The 24012-nt window shown below is 43.5% G+C and overlaps 1 protein-coding gene across 2 annotated transcripts in view; it reads left to right on the top strand.

The window, feature by feature from the left end:
- The first annotated feature begins 4703 nt into the window (after nt 1-4703).
- Nucleotides 4704-24012, top strand: part of AHCYL1 (adenosylhomocysteinase like 1) — a 41036-nt gene continuing 21727 nt past the window's right edge. For both annotated transcript variants that reach the window (XM_070785958.1, XM_070785959.1), the window contains exon 1: nt 4704-5108. In XM_070785958.1, the coding sequence (XP_070642059.1) occupies nt 4989-5108 (120 nt within the window). In that variant the 5' untranslated portion in view covers nt 4704-4988. The remainder of the gene's footprint in view (nt 5109-24012) is intronic.

Here is a 24012-nt window from a genome sequence, read left to right as displayed (position 1 = left end):
ACAATCTCAGTATGTGGTAATGTGTTTTCAAAATACTATAATTTGACCAAAACGGAATGACATGTACATACCGATCAGGTATGCAAAAGTACACTTCTGTAAACTGAGAAGAACTGCAAGTGAACTTATGGAGATCTAGAGATTTTCATCTTCATAGGTTTTTCTTTCCTCTAAAGAGTATGTTCAAAGTGAGCATAAATAGTAAAATAAATAATACATATGATCATCATAAGCAGAAGAGGAGGAGGAGCCTTTCTCCTTGGCCTTGGCCCTCGGAGAGTCTTCCCAACAGGGCTGGCATTGCAGAGAAGAGCAGGAAGAAGGCTAGAAGAGGGGAACAGGGGATTGAGGGAAGTAGGAGAAAGGCCCACCAGGGGAGCCAGTGCCCAGAGCCACAGAGGTACAGCCAGCAATCTTGCCCCGGGTGTCCCCGCAGGGCCAGCAGGGCAGATCAGCAATCTGAAGCTGTGTTCCCAGGGCACCTTTCACATCACTTACTACACCTATGGTGCCTCCAGGGTTGCACAATCAGGCAGCTCTGGGACAGAAAGAAGATGGCTAAAGTGGGGCCAGTACCACAGGAGGTGAAGGGGCCCTAGGGAGAGCACAGCCCTGCTCTGGAGTGTGCCAGGCCAGCAGGGAGCAGGCAGGTGTGAAGGGCGCCACCCTAGGAGCGCCGGGGCCTCTGGGATATGTGTGCACTGCACACAAATATAAAACTCAAACGGCTCAAGTTCACTCCTTATCTCAGCAGTCTCTCCACCTGACCTGCTTCTCCTCCTCCTCGCCTTCACCACCACCCACCCATAGCTCACCAGGCTCCGCAGGATCTTGCTGTCACAGTGGCTCTCATTCCACCCAGCCCTGCCCCTATGCCCCACCCACACTGAAATCTTTACAGCTCTCCTAATATGCCAGGATGCCTCAGGGCCCTGCATTTTCTCAGGCTATTTCTTCAGCCTGAGATACCTTCCCTGGCTTATCCAGCTGCTTATCTGTCAAGAGTCAGCTGGAGCAGCACCTTCTGTATAAAGCCTTTCCTGCTCACCCTCCCATCCTCCACCCACCATCACTCCCAGGTAGAGATCGGCACTTCACTTGTCTCTGTGGTCCCAGCATCTAGTACTGCTCTGAGCACATCTTCAGCAGTCATGGTGTGTGTGTGTCAGTTGCTCAGTCGTGCCTGACACTTTGTGACTCCATGGGACTGTAGCCTGCCAGGCTCCTCTGTCCATGGGATTCTCCAAGCAAGAATGCTGGAGTGGGTAGCTATTTCCTTCTCCAGGGAATCTTCCCAACCCAGGGATTGAACCAGGGTCTCCTGCATTGCAGGCAGATTCTTTACCATCTGAGCCACCAGGGAAGCCCAGCATTCACTGTAGATTTTATGAATTAAAAAAATGAATGCACATGGAGAGTAATTGGGGGGGGGGGTAGACAGAAGAATGAATTTGATTAAGCAGTCCCAGCCCACCTATGGTACCAGTGTGCTACCATGCTTGTGGTGACAGCATGTCCTAGTTCATCTCTCTCTCCTCAGACTGCTCCTTTCTAGAGCATGGCCCCCCTCTGATTTCTAGACCCTTTGGAGACTACTTCCCCCCACCACGCATAACAGGTGCACCTGTCCTTAGGTCCCTGCCGACCTTGGGTCCGCATAGCATCTGCCGTCTCTGTGTGGGTGATGCAGTTCAGGGGAGTAAGCCCTGACTCACCCACCTGACACAGCATAGAGGCTCAGTTCAGAGAGCTGGGTGGGTAGGCTGGTAGCCAGACCCAGGGCCAGGTTGGGTAGGATGTTTATTTCTTTCACGCATAGGCAGTCACAGCCATGGCCTTGTGGGGCCATCGGGGGAGGGAGGAGGGAGCGTGCAATGGTTCTCACCAGTGTCATGTCATCACACTCTGACTGGGTGAACGCTTTGATCTGCAGCCCATACCTGGCGGGTGGGATGGCAACCGCCCATGTCCTCTGCAGGGGGCTGGTTTCCAGGAACGCCCTTGGTGGCTCTCGCCTGACATGAGCCACCTAGGCCTACTGCCTTTCCACCCGGGCAAGGCGTGCTGGCCCCCCACTTTCAGTGCAAGCACTCTGACTCCCCTCGGCCAGCCTCCCCAGCCTCCATTTGGGCCGGGCACTCAGGTAAGTGAAGTCACATCTGTTGATCTTCTTTCTGCTCAGACTGCAAAGTTACTGCTTCCTCTAGGTCTGGCCCTGTTGTCACCATTGTCCACAGCAGCAGCAGGCAATTCTGTGAGTCTAGTATGAGGGAAAACCTGTTACTTTGGTTCAGGCGGAATAAAAGAGAGGCTGAACTCCAGTCCCCAGCCAGCTCTCTAGCAGTCTGAACATTAACATGCATGGCAGAGCTGGAGCTGACCACAAAGCTCTCAGACAACAGGAGTTTTAAAAAATCAAATCCAAAAGACATCCATGCTTTTTTCTTTTTTTCAAATAAGCTCACCTAAGTCACATGCTTTCCTATTCATGGGATATGGAGTTTTCACCTCTGTTCTAGCTGGCTCTGTCTCTAAGGAGACAGCTCTGATTCCTGGACGCTGCCAACAGTTTGGCCAAACCCACATGATGAAAGCTACTTCAGGCCATACAGCCAGAGAGTCCTGGGTGGGCAGGCATAGCTCCTGGCCTCAGCTGAGAAATAAGAAGGAAAGTGCCAGTCTGGCACCCTTATGGATCAATCTCGTATTCTGCTCCCCAATCTCTGTCCCTTCTGCTACATAAATACTTCTGAGAGGGAAGTCGAGGGGCCTGAAAGAGTGGGTATAGGCGGGATTTCCCTGGTGGTCCAGTGGTTAAGACTCTGTGCTTTCACTGCAGGGGGCTTGAGTTTGATTCCTACTCAGGGAACTAAGATCCTACAGGCAGGATGGCATGGCCAGAAAGAAAAAAAAGTATTTACAGCACCCGAAACTAACAGAACATTGTAAATCAACTACATTTGAATAATTTTTTTTAATTAAAAAAGAGTGGGCAGAGGAGAGAATCCTAAAATGAAAATTTGCAGAAATGCATCCTTCCAGACACTTCCACAACCTATTTCAAACAGGCAACCTCATGGGGCTGGGCGGTTGGAACATGGGATTCTCTGACTAAGACTCCTGAGGCCCCAGAAGCAAGTATTTTACACTCTTCCCAACCTTTTGTAAACCAGTTGGGAAAATGTTACTTCAAGCCACAACTTCTTTCTTCAGAGTTGACCTGTTGGGTCTCTGAAGTGGAAGGAAGAAGGTGGGATGGGAGGAATTTAGGAAAAGAGCCCTGGGAAGTCTTGAACACTCAGCAGAGTGGAGAGGAATCTGGCTTCCCAGTCAATCAAAGAGGGAAGGGTGAGGCGGAGGCATGGGAAGGGAGGAACAGGAGGACAGGGGATGAAACAGGCAATAGACTAGGGAGCTTTGTGGGGTGGTGGGGCTAATGAGAAGTCCCGGGTGACGAGATGGCCAAAATAACTTTTTAGAACATTTCAGAAATGTGACTTCAAATTGTTTGTGATGTGATGTAACCTCTCCCTTGTGGCCCACAAAACTTCATTAAAAGTTCTGCTACATGTTACAGCATTATTTTTGTGGTTGTTTTGGAATAGGGGTGGGGGTTGAAAGGAGAAGGGACTGTTCTCCACATTTGAATTGACAAGCAGGAACTAAAGAAACAGCCACAAAGACCAGAATAGCGACTAAAACTTCAGATGAGGCAGAAAACTAGAGCCAGAGGTAACCTTGAAAATTTCTGTCCCCCCAGTAATTCACAGAAATCGGGGAGGGGGGAGCATTGGACTTTCCACAGGACGTGGACATTTGAGCCAATGTCATTTGAATGTCAAAGGACAAGCAACCTCAGCTGACATTGCCTCACCAGCTGGACTAAGCCTTTAGAAACAAAAAACGTATTACACACATCTGTACTATCCAGGGCCTTGGCACAGGGGTAGCACATAGCCGGGCCCAGTAAAAGCATGTGAATATTTCATAAATGCCCTAGTGCTGCCCTGGAAGCTGGCAGAGTGAAACGCTTGGGGGTGGGGGGATGGAAGGGCTCGTCGACTTCTCTTCCCCTCCCCCACCCCTTTTCCTCTCCCACCCTCTTACCCATCGTTAGCCCTATCCCATCAGCTCCGCGACATGAAGAACTTGTAAACAAGCAAGGCCCAGCGGAGACGGTGGTGGAGGAGGTCACAAAGTGTTGCGCAGAAACCACACTGCTCTGGTTCTGTTCTGCCCACTCTTACGGTGTCAAAGAGGCAAACACTGCCTCTTGGGAAGGAGGTTCTGGTTCAAAGAGCCTGGGCATGGGGCATTGAGCGAGTGGGCTACTTAGGGCGCCGGAAGCTTCCTAGGACTGGCTGTAGGCTGTGTTGTGTAAGGCTCTGGTACTCGTTCCCAAGCATCCCTACACCCTTCTGAGGCCTCCCCTGGCATTCCGCAGTCCAAAGGCCCTCCAGCACCGCGGCAACCTTGCAGGAACCGCGCGCTCCTCGCAAGGTAATGGCGCCACCTGGCGGCATACAAGGGCGCGGCTCACCCCTGGAGCTTCCCTTCCCCCTCGAGCGAGGAAGAAAAGGTGGCTTCAGCGGCCCAGTCCAGCGTAGTGACGTCATGACAGAGCGCCGTTCTCCCCGCCTCTCCCCCCGCCCGCTGGGAGCTGCCAGTACTCGACGTGGCGTCACCGCCCTCTACCCTTACTTTGCGTCCGTGTTTGCGTGCGGCGGAGGTGGCGGCGCGGGCCGGTCGGAGCTCCGCGTTGCTGCTTCTGGTGCTCCTGTCGCCGCTGTCGCTGTCCGGCTGTCTTGGACCGCGGAGCAGAGGAGGCGCGGGCCACAGCACCTCAGCACCCGACGCGGCTTAGCTTGGGGCCCGGCGGGAGGGTGGGCGAGCGCGTGTCGGAGGGCGCCGCGCGGGCAGGCGGGCGGGCGCCCGTGAGGGAAAGAGGCGGGGGCGGCGGGTCAGCCGCGGGCCCGGCCGGCCGGGGGATGTCGATGCCTGACGCGATGCCGCTGCCCGGTGTCGGGGAGGAGCTGAAGCAGGCCAAGGAGATTGAGGACGCCGAGAAGTACTCCTTCATGGCCACCGTCACCAAGGCGCCCAAAAAGGTGCGGGGGCTCTGGGTGGCGGCGGGGGTCCGGGTTGGGGCCTCGAGGAAGGGGCGCGAGCCAGCCCCGGCCCCGGGCTCCAGCTAGTTTGGGACTTAAGGGGCGAGGTTTCAGGGACCCAGGACTACGGAGGTGGTGTGAGGGGTGGAGAGTGAGCGGCCCCAGGCCTATCCCAAGCTGGAAAGGCCGACCCTGACCTCACTTTCCTTTGTCCCTCGGCCCAAGTCCTCCGGGATCTTTTCGAAACCCAGCACGGCCAGGCCTTAAATTTGCGGCTGACTTATCCTAGATGAAGGGCCTCAGAGATGGGAGTGGGAGAGAGGTGAGCGAAGTCTGCTGACCCCAGTGACCAGCCCCAGGGGATGAGGGTGTACGGGAACTCTCCCCTCAGGTGAGCAGGTAAATCTGATAGTGCTTCTTTGGGAGCAGTGGCCGGCTTAGCCAACAACTGCGTGTGATCTTGGAGGCAAGATGGGGAAAAAAAAAATGCGTGGAGCTAGCTAGCTCTTTTATGCAGGTGAAAAGCATGAGGGCAGCATGAAATTGAAGACTAATTTTCATCTTCTGTGGTCGTCTAGTTGCTTCGACACATGTAAGAAATTAACGTTTGGAGGTTAGTGACAGCAGACACTCATGGATACAGGTTGATGGTAGAGTCGTGTGAATAGATCACTTCGGCATCCCTTGAGAAAGGAGCTTGGGTGGGTTGGAGGGGTGGGTGGTAAGGAGCGATTGCTCATTCTTTACTGCACTTACTGAGGAAGAACAGGTTTAGTCTATTATGCTGTGGGTTGAGCTCAAAGACCATTCTTCTAATTCTTTTATTTTGGAAGATTAAATGGCAGCCTTTGGAAGTATTAATCTAACCAGCTCTCTGAGTGGTGGAATTGGGATCCTTGGTGCTTTCTGAGTGTTTACTGCCAACCACATTTTGATTTTCTACATCACTGGCACCAGTTAACGGAGAACAAGAGAACCTTTGCAGAGAGGTGACCTTTCTGAAACCAGTAAGAACCTGGGTAAATATTTCCCTCCTATATAAAGACAGAGTTTCAAGGCTGTCCCCACCTGCAGTGTTTGATGGGATGCACTGCTGGTGTAAGCTGCACAAAGCAAGATTTGTAGATAGTGACAGTCCTTCAGGCTGTGGGAGAGATGATTTTTTTGTTTGTTTGTTTTTTCTTTTAAGGAAATTAACCTGCCACTCCAGAAATCTAATACAGGATTGAGAAGATAGTTCACCATTGTGTGCTGTAGCTCTGTCTTCCCACAAAATTTAGATCTTACCCCACAGAATGCCTTATAAAACCTTGCAGAAGATCCCTTGATTCTAAGAAGTCTGATTAATCTTATTTTTAGTGCTCTCAGTTCAGCTGACTGCTTTGTTGGAGCAGTAACCCTTTGTAATCTGCACTGCTGCTAAGGCACTTGAGTTGTGTCCGACTCTGTGCGACCCCATAGACGGCAGCCCACCAGGCTCCCCTGTCCCTGGGATTCTCCAGGCGAGAATACTGGAGTGGGTTGCCATTTCCTTCTCCAGTGCATGAAAGTGAAAAGTGAAAGTGAAGTTGCTGCATTTGTGTCTGACTCTTAGCAACCCCATGGACTGCAGCCTACCAGGCTTCTCCGTCCATGGGATTTTCCAGGCAAGAGTACTGGAGTGGGGTGCCATTGCCTTCTCCGTTGTAATCTGCACTAGGTGGAGACAAAGTGTACATAAGCAGAATGTTTAAGGATAGTACTTGGCGATGAGTTAGGGAGAAGAATGGGAACACCCTGGTACCCTCATTCCCTGAACTCTTCCTCTGCGCATAGCCTTTTGTTGGCCTAGTGGCTTCAGGGATTAGGCCTCTTTATTCTTACTTGCCTTTATTTTAGTAAGGTTTTATTCCTGCAGGTGCCACTAGTAATAAAACAAAAGTTTGTGTTGTAGACTGTAAACTCCATCAAGGCGGCAACGCGTGTTCACCATTGTATCCATTGTGCCCCAGCTCTGTACCAAGCATATAGTAGGTATTCAAATAGTAATTGCCCATCTGGCTGGCTAACTGGTAATTGAGATGTCTGTATGGCTGCCTACCAGGAATAAATAACTCTTTTTCCCCTTTTTTTCCCAAGGTGGAATGTTGCTAATGTGTATCACTGTCAGGTCAAGTACTAATGAAAAATCTCTAAAAAGAGATTCATATTCCATTAGCTCAAAGGAGTGGTCTCTGCCAGGAATGTGGGAAGACCCTGTTGTAAGTTTCCATTTGCTGGTAAATGTACCCCTGTGTTTCTTATTAATCTTGCTCTTTGTGAGCTTTGTTGTTTAGTGTTTGCACAGCACTTTCTATTAAAGTGCTTTATGATGACTAATTACCCTTCCCCCAGTGATGATAAAAAAGGCCTTTATTTAGTTAATGGGTTTGTTGAGGACTAGTCAAGGTCACATAGCAAGTCCTAAGTAAACTGTTTTTTCACCACTTTAGCTGAACTGGACATTATGACTTAGGTCACTTTTGTACTTCTGCCATGTGTTGATAATGTGAGAAAGCGTGAGCAAAGTAAGAGAAAAAATTTTATCTTGGCATGTATTGAATGGTGTGAGAAAAGGCCTCTTCAAATAGTGCTGTCCTTTGCCTGTGAGAATTCAGCATGGCTCTAAACCAGCTAATCCTTGGATCATTCTAAGCCTGAGGCCCCTTAGGAAATGAGGACATTTCTGGTGCCAGCCAGAGGCTATAGGTTACTTCAGGGTGACCCTGATGGTCTTCAGTCAGATCAGATTCCTGTGCAACTTGTGAAGTTTTATTCACTTTGGGGAAGTTTGGATGTCCTTCCATTAAATGCATAAATAGCAAGATTCTAAAACTGTAATCACAAGTTACTCATTTTTGTATGCCGTGAGATCTGCCACAGTACTATGTAGATAATATGACTCCACAGTCCTATTCAAAGCTTGATCTGAGTATCAGAAAGCCAGCTAAATGGGTCCCAACTTGAGCAAATGAGCTGCTGTGCCTCAATTTTCTTATCTGCCGAATAAGTGCTTTGTGTTTGGAATATGTGCAGATAGGTATATGTTGGGAGTAAGCAAAAATGATTTTTAAAAAGAAATATATTAGTATACTTATACTCTCTGTCTTTAATGAGCATTTGAAATGATTTACAACACAGGACACATACAATATACATGAGGAGCCCGAATAATAGAAAAAAGGGAAAAAATGTTGTTAACCCTGAGGGCTAAGACAATTGATGAGGCTGGCTGATCATCACATGCAACCCTAAGCTCCCTAGGAGCTGGAGAATGAATCAGAATTACAGTCTTATTAGCAGACATGGGAAATAATCTATACCAATTCCTCAGGGAGGCAACTTCTGCTGACACTAAGTTCTAAAGGATATTTTCATGTGATAGTATTAATAGCTATAGTATGATTTGTGTGTGAAGTCTTGTTCGCCAGCTGTCACTGGTGATTTCAGATGGAATTGCCAGGAAAATTTGGGAGAGAAAAGGAGACCTTGAGTTGTAAGGGCCATGTACATTGTATCACAGCTGAAGAGGATCCTTGTTTAATGTTGGCAGTTATCAGTCAAACTGAACAAGTCAGCCAGTTCTTCATCTTCACTGGGTATTCATCCCTCTTTTTCTGCTACTTTGTATTGCAATGGTAATATTTGTCCTTGGACCTTTGGAAATTGAGATTATGTCAAATTGGATTGTTGGTTTTTTTAATTTCCCCCCATAGTGTAAACCCAAGTTTGTTGAGGAAGCCTCCTGAGATGGACACGTTTCTTTGGAAGGCCTGTCAGAACACCTGTACTTTTGAACATATAGAGTGACTCTGTAGAGTGAAACATTAGGCATTTGACTAGGATCTATACAGTCAAACCTTACCACCAACATAGTAGGAAGAAGAGAAAAAGAACACGACAGAACTACTTTTGCTTGTAGGATATTCTTTGTAGGATGTATTTGAATAAAGCATATGTGGAACTAATTCATCAGAAGGGTCAGCTGAGACTTAGGAAGCATACCAGATAGAGACCCAGTAAGTAATGCTTAGACATTTAAGTGAAATACAGGATTTTTTTTTTTTTTTAGTCAGGGTTTTGTTGTGGCTAATTCTTGGTGCAGTTTTATAAAATTCACACCAGTACTTCTTGGATTCCCTGAGAAGTGATTTGATAGATTGGCATTTCCTATCCTCTCCACATCATTAGTATCTGTTACTTCTCTTTAGAATGACCACTGTTGTAGTGCAGTCTTTGAACAGGAGTCAGAGGTGTAAGAAGATCCTATCTCTTTTAGATTGCTCTACAGATACTGATTAGCTCTCTTTTTCTTATTGGATTCTGTTCAGTTTGTCAGGCACAGTTTTCATATTACTTTGTTGTAAGTTCCTTTAGATTTTTAGCTTGTAACAGAAATCTGTTCATTGTCTACATTCCTTGCTGTCAGTGTTATAAATCTGTACCTTTTGTTTCTTGAGGAGAGTGTCCTCCGGCTCCAGTGTGTTACCCAGTGTATTATTCTTGTAAAATTGTTTGTAAAAGATATTTTGATACATAGAATCATATCGATCTTTAGTTGCCTGTGACTCCTAAAAGTTTATTCTGCCACCTCAAGTAGTTATAATCTGTAAATAAACCCTTTAATTCTCTCTTGAAGCTGTTACTTAAAGGAACTAGCCACTAAAGGAGAATCATGTATACCTGACTGTTTCTCAAGTTTGGAAATTTGAATATTAAAATTTTATAAAGAAAGGCCACCCTTGTACTGGATATAATAATTCAGAATACATCACATTGAGGTGGGTCGGAAGCACACCCCTCTTGTATGAAGAACAATCCATTCACATAGAATATAATTTTTTTCCTGAAATCCAAGAATCCAAAGTTAAAGACAGATTCTTAACACAGATTTTCCTTCCAACTCTTGTCAGTGCTATCAGTGCCTTGAATGTGGTAAATATTTAAAAATTCACATCAATTTCTATTCACATGAATTCTGTTCTGATTCCATATTTCCCTTTGTCTCATTTCCCTTTATCTCATTCAAGTAGTTCTCTTGCGATCCCACTTTGGTTTCGCTGTTACATAAGACCTCTTAATGTCCCCCTTTCTGTTTCTAAAACTGTGAGGAGTAGTACAATGTAAGTTAAGCACTTGATTTTGCAGTAAGGTTTGCCTTCAGAATCTACCACCTTGAAGTTATGTGACCTTTGGACAACTTGGGTAGCTTAACCTGTTTGAACCTCCGTTTGTTTTTTTTTTTAATCTGTGAAATGAGGAATAATGATAGTACTACAGGATAGCTGAGATTAGAATGTAATAAAGACTAATTAGTGTATTTATTTGTTTCTGACTAGAGTGACCATATGTCCTGGTTTGCCTAGTACAATTCTGGCTTATGCCTGTTATCCCAGCCTGCTATTCAATGAGTGCCTTCTTAGACAAAAGTACCCTGCTTTATATGGAATTTCAAAATACTCTCAAAGAGTGAAAACAAAGATGTTTCTATTGGAGTATCTTTCAGCAGGAAATTTCCCTGACAAAAATGTTATTTTATGTAGAGCTTATTCCTGTTGAACACTAGACTGAGTTCCAGGAGGTACATAGACAGTGGGAGAGCTTAGAGCTTGTAACGGAAATGAGGTAGGTTCTACTGGACCGCTCCCCCACCTCTTTCCCTGTGACACACAGTGTACCTATAGCATATGGGTGTTTCTCAGACATTGGCCTAGCTGAGTCCAGGAGTTTATTTCCTTAACCTACAACCAATAGTTTGGGAATCTTCCAAAACTAGAATCCTAGAATCACATGAAGCAATTCCAGAGGCTCTTCTGAGCTGTAACCTTGTCTTTGTGTATACAGTCACCTTCAGATCCCATCCCTATGTACCCCAGCTCCCTCCAAACCCACTCAGGTTCTGTTTCTCTCTCCTCTAACAGCCTGCTCTTAATTATGTGTAACTGATTTTCTCTTGTAGAAATGTGTGGCCTTTACTCCACAGCAATTACGGACCTAGGGTGGCTCACCCTTTGCCTTTGTTGACAGTCATACGGGTTTCATTTTTGTTCCTATCTCTGTTCAGTTTTTCTAAAACAATTCAGTCAAGTACCTTAATCTCAGAATGTATATAGTGATTAGTACTGCTTAGTAATGTACAATGGGGTTAATCATTTACTGCCCAAACAGGACACAAAGTAAAAAAGTGTAATGAACTGCTGGTAAAAGGTAGTATTTGTGATGTTGGGTAGAGATTGAGAAAGGACTTTGACAAAACCACAGATCTAAGACTGCAAAGCTTGTTTCTGCTTTCTTGTCTTAAAAGCCCCAGTGCCTCAGCTAATGTGCCCCTGTACTTAATTTCTCCGGCTTAATGGGCTTAAAGTATTCTCCTTTACCAGCCCAAACCAGTTCAGTTCTTTTAAAATGGGCACCCTGTTCTTAGTTGTGTGCTAGCAGGGAGGCTTAAACAGGAAGGATTTGGGACTGCTCACTGTTCCATGCTGTTCATCTTGGACCTGCCTCAAGTTTAGTTCTTTACAATCTGAAGAACTGCCCGACTCGAGCAAGCCCTGTTATTTCCGTGTTTGTCTCTTCTTTCCTGAACCTGTGTGTGTGCAGTGGCATCGGTGGGATCCACTGTGCCTGTGTGCTCAAGGTACCAAGGAAAGTGCTCACGTGCTGATCTGCATTGTGCACAGCTCTGTGAGGTAGATGGTGAGCTGGTGAGTAGCAGAATGAAGGGACTAAAGGCTGGAGCAGATGAGTGTAACCATGTTTCATTCATTTTGGCCTCCCTAGTGAAGCTGTTCGGGAGAAGGCAATGGCACCCCACTCCAGTACCCTTGCCTGGAAAACCCCATGGACGGAGGAGCCTGGTGCGCTGCAGTCCATGGGGTCGCTAGGAGTCAGACACGACTGAGCAACTTTACTTTGACTTTTCACTTTCATGCATTGGAGAAGGAAATGGCAACCCACTCCAGTGTTCTTGCCTGGAGAATCCCAGGGACAGGGGAGCCTGGTGGGCTGCCGTCTATGGGGTCACACAGAGTTGGACACGACTGATGCGACTTAGCAGCAGTAGCAATGAAGCTGTTCATATCTCCGAGCTTTGAGCAGTGTTAGGATTTTGGATGGAGAAGGCAGTGGCACCCCGCTCCAGTACTCTTGCCTGGAAAATCCCATGGACGGAGGAGCCTGGTGGGCTCCGGTCCATGGGGTCGCTAAGAGTCGGGCACGACTGAGTGACTTCATTTTCACTTTTCACTTTCATGCATTGGAGAAAGAAATGGCAACCCACTCCAGTATTCTTGCCTGGAGAATCCCAGGGACAGAGGAGCCTGGTGGGCTGCCGTCTGTGGGGTTACGCAGAGTCAGACACGACTGAAGTGACGCAGCAGCAGCAGCAGGATTTTGGAAGTTCTGTTTTTCATAAATGGCTCCACGTCTCTTAGTACTTTTTAATTGTATTAAGGTGAATCTTTGGAGTATAGGTTTCCATGGGCATAATGGAAATCACTGTGTCCCTTTACCCCAGGACTGGCTTGACTGCAAGTCAAAGTTTCGGGGCTATGACCTAACCCTATTAACGGTTTGAGGATCCTGAAGTCAGAAGAGGCCTGTCAGGGAAAGTTAAGAGGACCGATTCTTCTCTGCCTCCTTTGACCACCCTGCACTGTTTCCTTACTCAGAGGCTTTAAGGGAAACCTTTTGGGGCTCTCATGACAGTTAGCTTTATTTTGAGCGTTTAGAAAAGAGCTCTTTGCTTTGAATTCTCAAAATGCAGCATCCTGTCTCTAACTTCAAAAGAGGTCAATTAGTAGACAAATTTGTGTGAAAGCTAGATAAATAGGCTTCTCTTTTGCCAGTTTGAGGGAATGCTCAAACCAGTGAAGTAGTCACTGGATTAGAGACTCTAGAACAGTGATTCCTATCTTTTGAATCATGGATCCCTTTAAAAATCTTACAAAAATCACTGTTCTTTCTTCAGCAAAATTCCAGAGCACAAAAACTTATTTATGCTTTCAGAGAACTTATGGGGCTCCCTGAAACTCATCTCTGGATCCTGGCTTTAAAAACCTTGATTTAGAAGGACAGGGCTCTAAGCCATGGTATCTTTCTCCCTTACAGATTCAGAAACAGCTGAGGTTAAATTTCCAGGCTTGCAGTTTGTCCTTGAAACAAAGCTGAGGTTGTTCGTGTTCTTTTCACCCCCCTCTTTGGGATGCTCCTCAGCTTCCTAAGAGACTCATTATCAATGCCTTGAGGGTTCAACTCAGGAACTTGTGTGCACTGAAACCAGCATTTCAGTAACTTTGGGGGGTTTTGTACCTTCTCAGCCCCATTGTCCTCAAATGAACTTTTGATACCCCAAGAGCTCTAGAGTTCATTCCATAGGAGTATTTAGAATAGGGGGCTCACATCTTTAGGCTGAGTATCAAAACTCAGTAAAATAATTTGCTCCACTGTGTATCTCAGAAGTAGGTTTGATTTCAGTGTAGTACTTTTCCGACTGTTTTCAGTACTGACTTGATATCCGAATCTTTTCATTTGATTTCTCTAGACCAAGTCTATTAAGGACAAGGACCATATCCCATAACATATGTATAGTATGAAGGGCTTTGCACCCTACAGTGTCAATAACTGTTCACTGAGTAAAATACCGTGAGATGATTGTCCCTTAGAGAAAGTGGGTTGAACTCTCTTGGTGACTTTGGCTTACTTTCCCCTTCAGCTGGCCAGTGTTGTTTTTCTTGAACCCCTCTAATGTGAATGATAATGCAGTACCAAGAACTGCAGGTAAGAAATTGATGGAAATTTCCGGCAGCTTAGTAATGCCAGAAATAGGTAAGAGAATCTTTGGAGCTAAGATGATGAGAACCACAAGCCAGTAGGCTAGAAGCGTAGAGGTGTCCTTAGACATAATGGGAAAGGTCATTTGAATTTCCCACCAAGTTCTGAACACTTAGCATTAGAAACACTGCCCAGAGAATACCAGTTGAAACTGGTATTCTGGTTTACTCTTGATTTAAGCTTACTCTTAGGGTCCTTGAGATTTGGGGGCCAATGATGAGTTGAACAGTTTCATTTTGGAGTCTGTGTTGGAATCCTAAAAGTAATAAACAACATCTCTGCCTGGCGGTGCTGAGGAAACTTGTGATTCTTCTCATTCTGCAATCCTGACTGCCCCTTCTGCACCAAAGGCTGAGCTCTGTGCTCAAAAGCTGTATGTGCCCTTGTTTTTGAAACACACCTTCTTCAAGTCACAGTCTTCAGGGAGCTGGGCCAGTGCTTGCGGTAATCAAGAACTTGGACTCTGGTTGGCACTGAAAAATCTGTGTAGGTTGTTTTTCTATAGTAGGTAACCCAGGCAGGATTCAGGGGAATGGAAGACCTCCAGAATTTTTCAGCTTTAAAAGTAGAAATCTGTGCTTTGTAGAGGTGGCAAATGTTCACTTGTTCCAGTAACTAATTCAGTTTCCTATGGGTGGCCAGGTGGTATCCAGCCTCCAATACAGTACTTGTTTCTAGTGTCCAGAGCACCGGACTTCTTTGCAAGCAAGACAAGAAGATTCCCAATGTTCAGCTCTTATGGAGAATAGCCCAGCTGGCTTGTCATACTGAACTAGATGAATTGTGAATGTTAATTATACTGATCAATACAGTGACCTTGGTAACAGGCTTGTGGCTGCTGTAGAATCTGTTTACTTCGGGTTTGTAACAGAAAAGAGACCAAGCTAGTTGGGAACATGGTGTTCTAAGTGTAAGTCCAAGCAAGATGCATACTGGACAGACTGACCCTATCACACCCCTTCCCTGGAATTTCCCAGAGGGAAGCATTACTCTGGTGATGGTTTCTGTTCTTTTTTGCCAGTTGAGAATGATCAAGGTTGGCAGAGGCTTGGTATTTAGTGTGGTGGGGTAAAGGGTGTTTACAAATCATGAAGGTTAAAGAGAATACCCATGTTGAGGGGCACCTCCTTTCTCTACCTTGTTTGTAATTAGGAGTGGAGAATTGATGGGATTAATTTCAACCTTTACTTTCAGGAGAAGGAACCTCTTCTATTTGGAGAGTAGAGGGTTCAGAATTCTGCACATTCTTTTCTGACTTCACAGGGAGGGGATTAGCTGAGCCCTGGGCATGTTTGGAATGAGAATACCTTGCCAATTTTTACTGAATTTGGACCAACCCATTGTAAAAATAGTCTCTCTTCCTTAGACAGGCTCTTTGTCATGTTCTACTAAACCTCTGTGGATCCATCTAATGGATTGTCCACAGCTGACAGATGGAGTTGGTATTAAAAGCAGATTTTCTACTTCCTTGGCCTTATTTTTTTCTGAAGAATACTGTCTAACTCATTTGTTCCCTGTGTTCCTTGAGTCACTTTATCAAGAGCCTGGTAAACTCCACGTGCCTGTGTTTGCTTTTCCAGATCCTGCTTAGATTGTCTCAGATCAGTCCTTCTTATGCAGTAAGAAGGAATAAACGGTATCAGTCACCTAGGGAGTTTTTTTTTTTCCCCCAAAAAATATTCATTACCTATTCATTACTGGAGCCTTACCTACTTAATTAGAATGGGGAGGGGGTGTGAAAGTAAGGGGCAAGTGGAGAAGGGATGGGATGTGGATTTTGGTACAGCTTCCTCAGTTAAACTTGAGAGATCCCAGACTTAGAACACTCTGTTAGAATTATCTAGCAAGGCTAGTCAAAATTTTGAAATCTGATATTTGGATGGTAATGCCGCTACCACCTATCTTGGATGACTTTGACCTTGAGGGAAATCTTGTGCCCCTTGTGAGAGGTCCTGAAAACAGCTTCTCCTTGCTCTTCTTTCCCAAGGTGTACAGAGTAAGCCATAACCAGAAATCATGCCACCGTGTCAGCTCAAGGTGGAGGACCTCCTGTGTCCCCAGACCTGTGCTGGCCACTTAGGGTACGTTGGTGAACAAGACAAGCGTCCCTGTCCGTCCTGTGGCATTTACATTCTTCTGAGGTTATTACTTGGTCACATGAGTCTGGTGTAGTGGTTCTAACAATTTGGAGTTTAGAGCCCTATCAGAGCTATGCTTATCTTCCAGAAAAATTACATATATGTAACAGTTTGCATATAAGGGGGAGTTGGCAGCCTGAAGCCCATCCATGGACCCCAGGCTAAAAACCTTGCCTGGAATTAAGAATGTCATGATTGGGATAAAGCAAGGCCAGGAGTTTGGGTGTTTGGACATTTTTTTCTCCTAACAAGACTGGGTTGTGATTTCTTCGTCTATATAGCCAAGGCAGTTTGCCAAGAACTCAAGGGTACCTCTAGAAATAGTATAAGGAATGGCTAGAACTCCAGGAAATCAATAGCATTTCTTTAGTCTGTGTTGTCTTTGAAATGCCAAGAATGATTTTGACTCTCCATCTGCATTCCTACCTCTGGCTTCTGGTTGGCTGAGCTTCTTGGACTCAATAGATTAAAAATCAGGTCAGAATATAAGATTTCCTTAACATGGTTATTGTGAATTCCTGGACTGAGGGTGATAGTAAAATTATATGAGAGGACATTTTCATGAAATTCTGGCTTCAAAACATAGAAAAATCACCATAGTTGATTGAGGGGCTGAGGCAATAGCCAAAGAGTAAAGATTGGAGAAAGATGGTAGAAGAAAAAGGAGGGCACTAAGCTGGTAAGCCAGGTAGCCAGGAGAGCAGCTTCCTCCTTAAGCCAAAGTGAATGGATTTGAGACTCAGACAAAAGATTATTCCTTTTTAGCCCTCAAGGGGCCTGTTGCTATTGTTTGATTATCAAATAGAACTCAGGATAAAAAAGGAAGGGCAGATAAGGTTTGGCTTTATTGATACAAATATTAACATGTCTATCCCTAGAAAAGTTGGTGTTTAACTTACATGAATGGCCAAAGGATTGCCCAGTGTTAGTACAATGTGTAACATACTACAGAAATGTGAATGAAATTTCATTTGGGCAATAGGAGAAAGAATTACATTAAAAAAAGACACAGCCAGATTTAGAGATTGAAGCACAATGCACTGCAGAACCCTGTGCCAGTGTAACCACAGGCCAAGACCACCTTAAGGTGGTCTTTACAGGGATATTCTTGTTTCTAAGGGAAACTTTCCAGACCCACATTGAGGGATTACTGAATAAGTGCTGTATTCAAGGCCCTTCAGGCCACACTTCTGTAAATTCGGAGAACAGAAGTCACAGTCCTTCCCAGAGGAGCCAGGAGACTCTAGATGGTTCCAGTTGTAACTGCTCTAGCATATGGAAAAAACAGATCTGCTGTGAAACCTTACAACCTGCTATTTAACATAAAAGACATCTCACTGTTTGCTTAATGATGCATTGAAGCCAAAGCTACCTAATCTAGTGGAATATAATCATACCACCAGTTATCTTTGTTTTCTATTTTTAAAGAAACCCTTTAAAATGATCAAAGGAGTTTCAGACCTCACTTCCTGCATCTGTTTAGATTTGTTTTGAGGTTCTATTCAGCTTACGAAGCTTTATAGTTAAAACCTGCTCTTCAGGTTTTGGAAAAATTCTATTCTTAAAAACCATATAGCCAACCATATAGCCAAGATATTTTAATTTATTCATTAAATGAGTACTTTAAATAATGTCTACCATGGCTATGAAACCAAGATCCAGTAATCACATATTGTGTCAAGTAAGTCCAGAATACTCAATAAAATTAATAACCTTACAGGAACTTTTTGTTAGTTGTAGAGTTAGAGAAGTGGTACCAGAAAATGGGAAGGCATCAATGACAAAATGTATTTTTATTTAAAATTTTTACTGGGAGGTCCCCAAACTTATTATAGCTCATTTTGAATTGGGAAAATGCAACCTCACTTGGTCTTTCAGACATGTTACAAAGTACAAGGTGAGTTGAAGTGGGTGTTGTTTGAGTGGTATGCCCCAGTTGAGAAAAGACCCTAGTAGAATGTTCTCAATTTTAGGACATGTGCTCTAACTACACTAAGTGCTGGTCTGTGAAAGAAACGTCCTCCCATCACTGTTCTACACAGGATAAATATTAACACTGATAAAATCCAAATTTTAAGTATATTCTCTTTTGCATGTTTCAAAGCATGATCATATCTTATGAAAATAGCCAGCAGGTTTCCAAAATGACACCCCAAAAATTATTATTCAGTTTTAACCATACCAAATTGAAAATCTCCTTGTGTAAATTAATAAATACAGGTGGAGTTTTAAAATCGCTTTTGATTGTGATGGTAAACTCTGAGGTCATTTCTTTCATCCTAGTAAAGTGTCATGATTGGGTCGCCTGTACATTCTCCTCCTCCCCACTCCATCCCCAAAAGACAGCTGGAAGTATGTATCAGAGTGGAGCTCTTTGCTTCCACAATGTTTGGGCTTAATTTGTCTCCTCACCCTTTCCAAGTCTAAGGAGTGGTATCTCTCAATGGCAATTCATAGGCAACTTTAAAATATTTTCTTTGCATTGTTTCACTTCTCCAAAATCAGTCTGGATTTTGGAACTGAAAGTTCTTTTCCCGTCCCAAAGCTTACCATGTTCATCTGGTATTGTAAGTTCAGAAAGCAGTAGTGCAATAGTGGAGTGTTCTCTAAACTAACCCTTTGAAAATAAAGGGAAAGTTGCTGCTTCCCCTAGACTATTCCAAAAGAAGGATAATAGTACCATTTTTGGAGGAGGGTTTTTTTTTTTTTTGGTGGGTTTTTTGGTTTGTTTGTTGCTTTTTACTCTTGAGTTTTTGTTCTTGTTTTAATCTTAATGTTGGTAGCAGATTGCCTTGACCAAGGCACTTAACCACCATCCCTGTTGTTTTGTCATCTGTAAAGAGTAGATCCAACCGTCAAAGGATTCCAAAATGTTTCGAAAATACAGATCCTCTATAAGAAAAATTTTAGTCATATGCCACTAATTTTGAAAGTTAGTGAAAGTGAAAGTTAAGTCGCTCAGTCCTGTCCGACTCTTTGTGACCCTGTGGACTGTAGCCCACCAGGCTCCTCCGTCCATGGGATTCTCCAGGCAAGAATACTGGAGTGGGTTGCCATTTCCTTCTCCAGGGGATCTTCCCGACCCAGGGATCAAACCCAGGTCTCCCACATTGCAGGCAGACACTTGAACCTCTGAGCCACCAGGGAAGCCCTAATTGTGAAGCAGGTGCTTAAACTAGAAAGGCATAGAAATCCTGGCATTCAACCTTGGTTTTCACAATACTATTAAATGTGAACTTCAAACTTCTAATCAGCTTTAAGTAAAAGTTCTAATTGAGTGCTCTCAGGTGGTTTTACTTGTTCTTTGTATGTCGAGATTTAAACAAAAATGGTGTGAAAAGACATTTAAATTAATATTATTCTAGCACTGTTACTGGTAAAATTCGCTGAATAACTTTTCCTATGCAAAAGTTGATTTTGACTATTCATTTACTATACAGCCCAAAGCAAGAGACCTTTATCCTTGTGCATCTGTCCGCTTTACTCATTAGAAAATGGCTAGTCAGGAAGTCATAGGTCAGGAAAACCCAGACTTTTGTTGTCTGGTATGGGAGGCAGAGAGTGGAGGGGGATTGTACTGTATTCATTCTGGAGCAACAGGTATCTCTCATGTTTCATTAACTCCAAAGAAGTTGCAGCCGACAGTTTCTTCAGCCAGCTTGTTTCTTATAGGCTATCTAAGGTCATGATTTTAAACTGAGATTTTTAACTAAAATTGAACATAAACACCTCAAGTTAGAAAGTCAAGAAGGATGGCAAATACTGCCTCTCTATAATTAAAAATACAATTATGTTTTTAATGTGACTGATTATCTTTGATAGATTCTTGTCCATGTGTTATTGTCTCTATTCTCCCTCTAGAAGCTTAAAATTATGTATTTTATTTTTAAGAGCTGGGAAACTGAAGCTTGTGCTGCTTATCTTTAAAGTGGTTTCACCTTGTCCATTGAACTTGAAAATATCCAGTCTAACTACTGAATGGATTCTGAAAGTTCCCATTGACCCACTCATCTTTGGAAACAATGCCTGTTACTACATAGTATTTAATGTTAGGTCTTTAAAGTCAGATTATGTTATTTAATATTGAGTTTTGATGGCTTTTTCCTTCCTTGATGGAAAGCAGTAGATGGTGACTAAAAAAAAGTCTCATTAACCCTTGTTGAGTATTAGTCTAGGGTTCTGGAAACGGATTCTTTTTAGACTCAGCTGCTACTTATTTGGAGTCACTTGTATTTCTTCTGCCATATCACAGGTGGGATTCACTCACTCAGATGAATATGTGAAGAGGATTTAAGTTTCTAAGATGCCATTGAATTTAAACTTTATTTAAGCTAGCCTTCCAAATCAAGGAAGGAAGAATTAATCTTGTTCCAACTTGATAGGCTAAGAAGTTAAACAGATGACATTTATTCAATCTATGTGGCTTTCCTTCCAAAATGCCACAGACTCCGTCTTCCTTTAGAGCTGTCCACTATTTACTTGCTTTCGGTGTTAACTTTTTTTTCTCATAGCGATTTGTTTGAAGAATACAGATTTACCTAATTTGTAAGCAGTTGACAAGTTTTCATCTTAAGAAATGTTCCAGTATACTTTGCAGTCAGGTTTGCCAGTTTAACATCTTGTCTGTGCGTGTGTGAGCTCAGTTGTGTCCAACTCTTTGCAACCCCGTGGACTGTAACCCACCAGGCTCCTCTGTCCCTGGGATTTTTCCCAACAAGAATACTTGTGTGAGTTGCCATTTCCTTCTCCAAGGATCTTCCCAACCCAAAGATTGAACCCACAACTCCTGCATCGCAGGCAGATTCTTTACCGCTTGAGCCATCAGGGAAGCCCCCTAACATCTTGTGCTGCTGCTGCTGCTAAGTCACTTCAGTTGTGTCCGACTCTGTGCGACCCCATAGACGGCAGCCCACCAGGCTCCCCCGTCCCTGGGATTCTCCAGGCAAGAACACTGGAGTGGGTTGCCATTTCCTTCTCCAATGTATGAAAGTGAAAAGTGAAAGTGAAGTCGCTCAGTCGTGTCCAACCCTCAGCAACCCTTTGTGAGCTTCCCTTAAAATCAATATTGGCACCAAAGAGCAAATTAAGGCTGATGACTTTTGATTACAACATATAATGTTTGTATATGTAACCAGACTTGGTCTTTCCCAGCATTCAAGAATTGTTGATTCTTGTACTCTATGAACCAATACAAATGATTTCCAAGTTAAAAAAAAAGGTGCAGAATATTTTAGCATGCTACCTTTTCAGAAAATGTAGGAAAAAAGAGAAGGAAAATAAGAATATAAATTCATATTTGCTTTCCCCACCTCAAAAATGAACATAAGTGTAAACCAGAAACTAATAGAGGAGAGTGGAACAGAGTTGGGGGGATAAGAATGGAAATGAGCCTTTCCTGAATATATCTTTAAAATTTGAGGTGTACTTCATATGTCAAAAATAAAATTAGAGAAGACAAAGGAAACCTTAAAATTGTGTATAAACAAACAAATGAACCTAACTACATATCTGGAAGATTACACAGTCACCTAGAAAAAAAGTACTTTGCTTATGCAATACTCTTTGTGAAATATATTCCTTTTTTGTATGAAATATATCCTAAGGACAAAAAGAACTTCAAGGAAATATTGACACTTCACTGCAAAGATTATTGTTAATATTAGTCTTGTAATTTTGAAATTATTTTATGTGCATTGTAGGCTAAAGCAAATAAGTAAATATTTTATTGCTATTCGAAGTCAGGATTGTCACCAAAGAGAAAAGATATAAATAGGAAAATGAGAAGTTTAAAAATTGAGTGTTAAATTTGAAATAGAAGTACTGATATGAATTCATGAGTAAAACCAAAAGATTAATTTCTCTCTCTACTGCAAGAAGCTAGAAGCACTGACACCTCATAGCAATGGGCAGACCTTGTATCCAAATTTTAGTTTCTAAATACCTTTTCCCTCTGAAAGAAGTGAGGGCTCCTTGGAGAAATGACTTGATTCTAGATTGGAAGCAGAGAAAGAACAAGATGAGCCTGATATATCTTGTATGTCAGAAAGAGAGGAGTCATTTAAAGGCGATCATGTCAGAAGAAAAGTTAGCTTAAAGGAAGTTCCCGCTGGCCCAGTTTGGGACAACTGGAGCGTTCAGTGCACTCATGCAATTGAGTGTAACATAGATAAATAAAAATACGGATGACAAGTTAAAAAAAAAAGAACTTTTCTTTGCAAAAGAATGCCAGCTAATGTATGTGGAAGGAATGACAGAAATCAGGGTTCTATAACCCCCCCTCCCCAATATAACTGACTCAGGCAAGGATTATGAACAGATGGTAAAGTCACTAGGGAACAGGACATTGCTGACAAGGATCACCGCACAAATTAACCTTTGCTTGCAAAGGAGAAAATATTCTTTTCAAAGACTGATGTTAATCACTCTAACCAAGGGTTCAAGTTAGTGTCCTTAATAGTGGAACAACCTGACTTTAGGTGCCTCCTGAAGTGCAAAGTAAAGTATATAATATCAACTATGGAATATTCTTGCCAAATTTAATCTCTCTCTAATCCAACTTCAAAGCTGAACTTTCAGTTCACAGGAGGGAAACAACCTGAAAAATTCAAAATATGGGAGATTCTATACTGCAACTGACCTGGACTCTGGAGGAAAATTATGGAGGGGGGGGTGGGGGTAGGGCAGGGATGGAACTTGTTTAGATTAGCAGAGACCGAAAGAACCTAACAGCAAATATATTTTGTGAACCTTGATTCCATCCTGAGGTGGTAGAGCTGAGTTTACAACTATGCAGGATATACTTGAGAAAAATTAATTTGAATACAGATTGGATATTTGATGATATGGAACTGTTAATGTTCTTAAGTATTATAATGTTATAGTGGTTCCGCAGGAGAATAGCTTTGCTAGAAAGTATGCATGTGTGCATATAGAGAAAGAAATCTAATATGGAAAAGGGAAAGTTTCAGTCTAGATGGAGGGTATACAAATGTCCTTTATATTAAATTTTTTATGTTGAAAATGATTATAATAAAGATAGGCAAAGTGCAAGAGTGGTGATGGGGGGGTGCAGTGGTTGGAGTGGGGAGGAGTTTTGGTGTATCTCTAAAGACATGGGTATATTTCAGGAACCTAGATTTTTTCAGTCACCTATTACCCCCCCCCCCCCCCCAAAATTAACCTGGAGTTAATGATAATTCAGTGTCAGGAGAAAAAGAATGACAGGCATGTTTTCATACAATATTGGTATTGATTGAAGACGAGAAACTAGGAACTGGCCAGGCAGATAGCTAAATACGCTTTGAAACATAGTCTGGATGCATGTTATGTTCTGTTGTAATTTTTGGTTTTCAGAAGATCGGGACGCCTTTCCTCTTACTTGTTGCCATTTTTTAAACCTATTAGTTTTATCTCTACTTGGCAATCAGAGGCCAAGATCACTCATTTTCACTGGTGCACTTTTGGAGATAATATCAGTAGAAAGCCTATGAAATGCACAGTCTGGTATGAAGAGAGGGGGAGTAGCTTATAGGGTAAACCACTCTTTGGCAGAGTTTTTCAAGCTCTATGTTCCTTCCTTTCATTTGGAAAAGGAAGTGGCAACCCACTCTAGTATTCTTGCCTGGAAAACTCCATAGACAGAGGAGCCTGGCAGGCTACAGTCCATAGGGTTGCAGAGAGTCGGACATGAGTGGGCGACTTTCACTTCACTTACCATTTAAGTGACTCAACAGTGTGGGCCTTGCTTGGTGTTGCTCACCCCTTGCTCCCAGCAACGTTAAAGAAGGATCAGGTTGAGTTCCATTTTGAAAGGAGTGTTTCTTCTGACTGTAGAATTGGCTTCTGTGTGTGTGTGTGTGTGTGTGTGTGTGTGTGTGTTATCCTACTACTGTTGAGATACAGTGTTTGTTCTGACT

Source organism: Bos indicus, chromosome 3 (assembly GCF_029378745.1).
Source record: "Bos indicus isolate NIAB-ARS_2022 breed Sahiwal x Tharparkar chromosome 3, NIAB-ARS_B.indTharparkar_mat_pri_1.0, whole genome shotgun sequence".
Taxonomy (NCBI): Eukaryota; Metazoa; Chordata; class Mammalia; order Artiodactyla; family Bovidae; genus Bos; species Bos indicus.
Note: the sequence above shows the minus strand (reverse complement) of the source record. Positions and strands in the feature narration are given on the sequence as shown.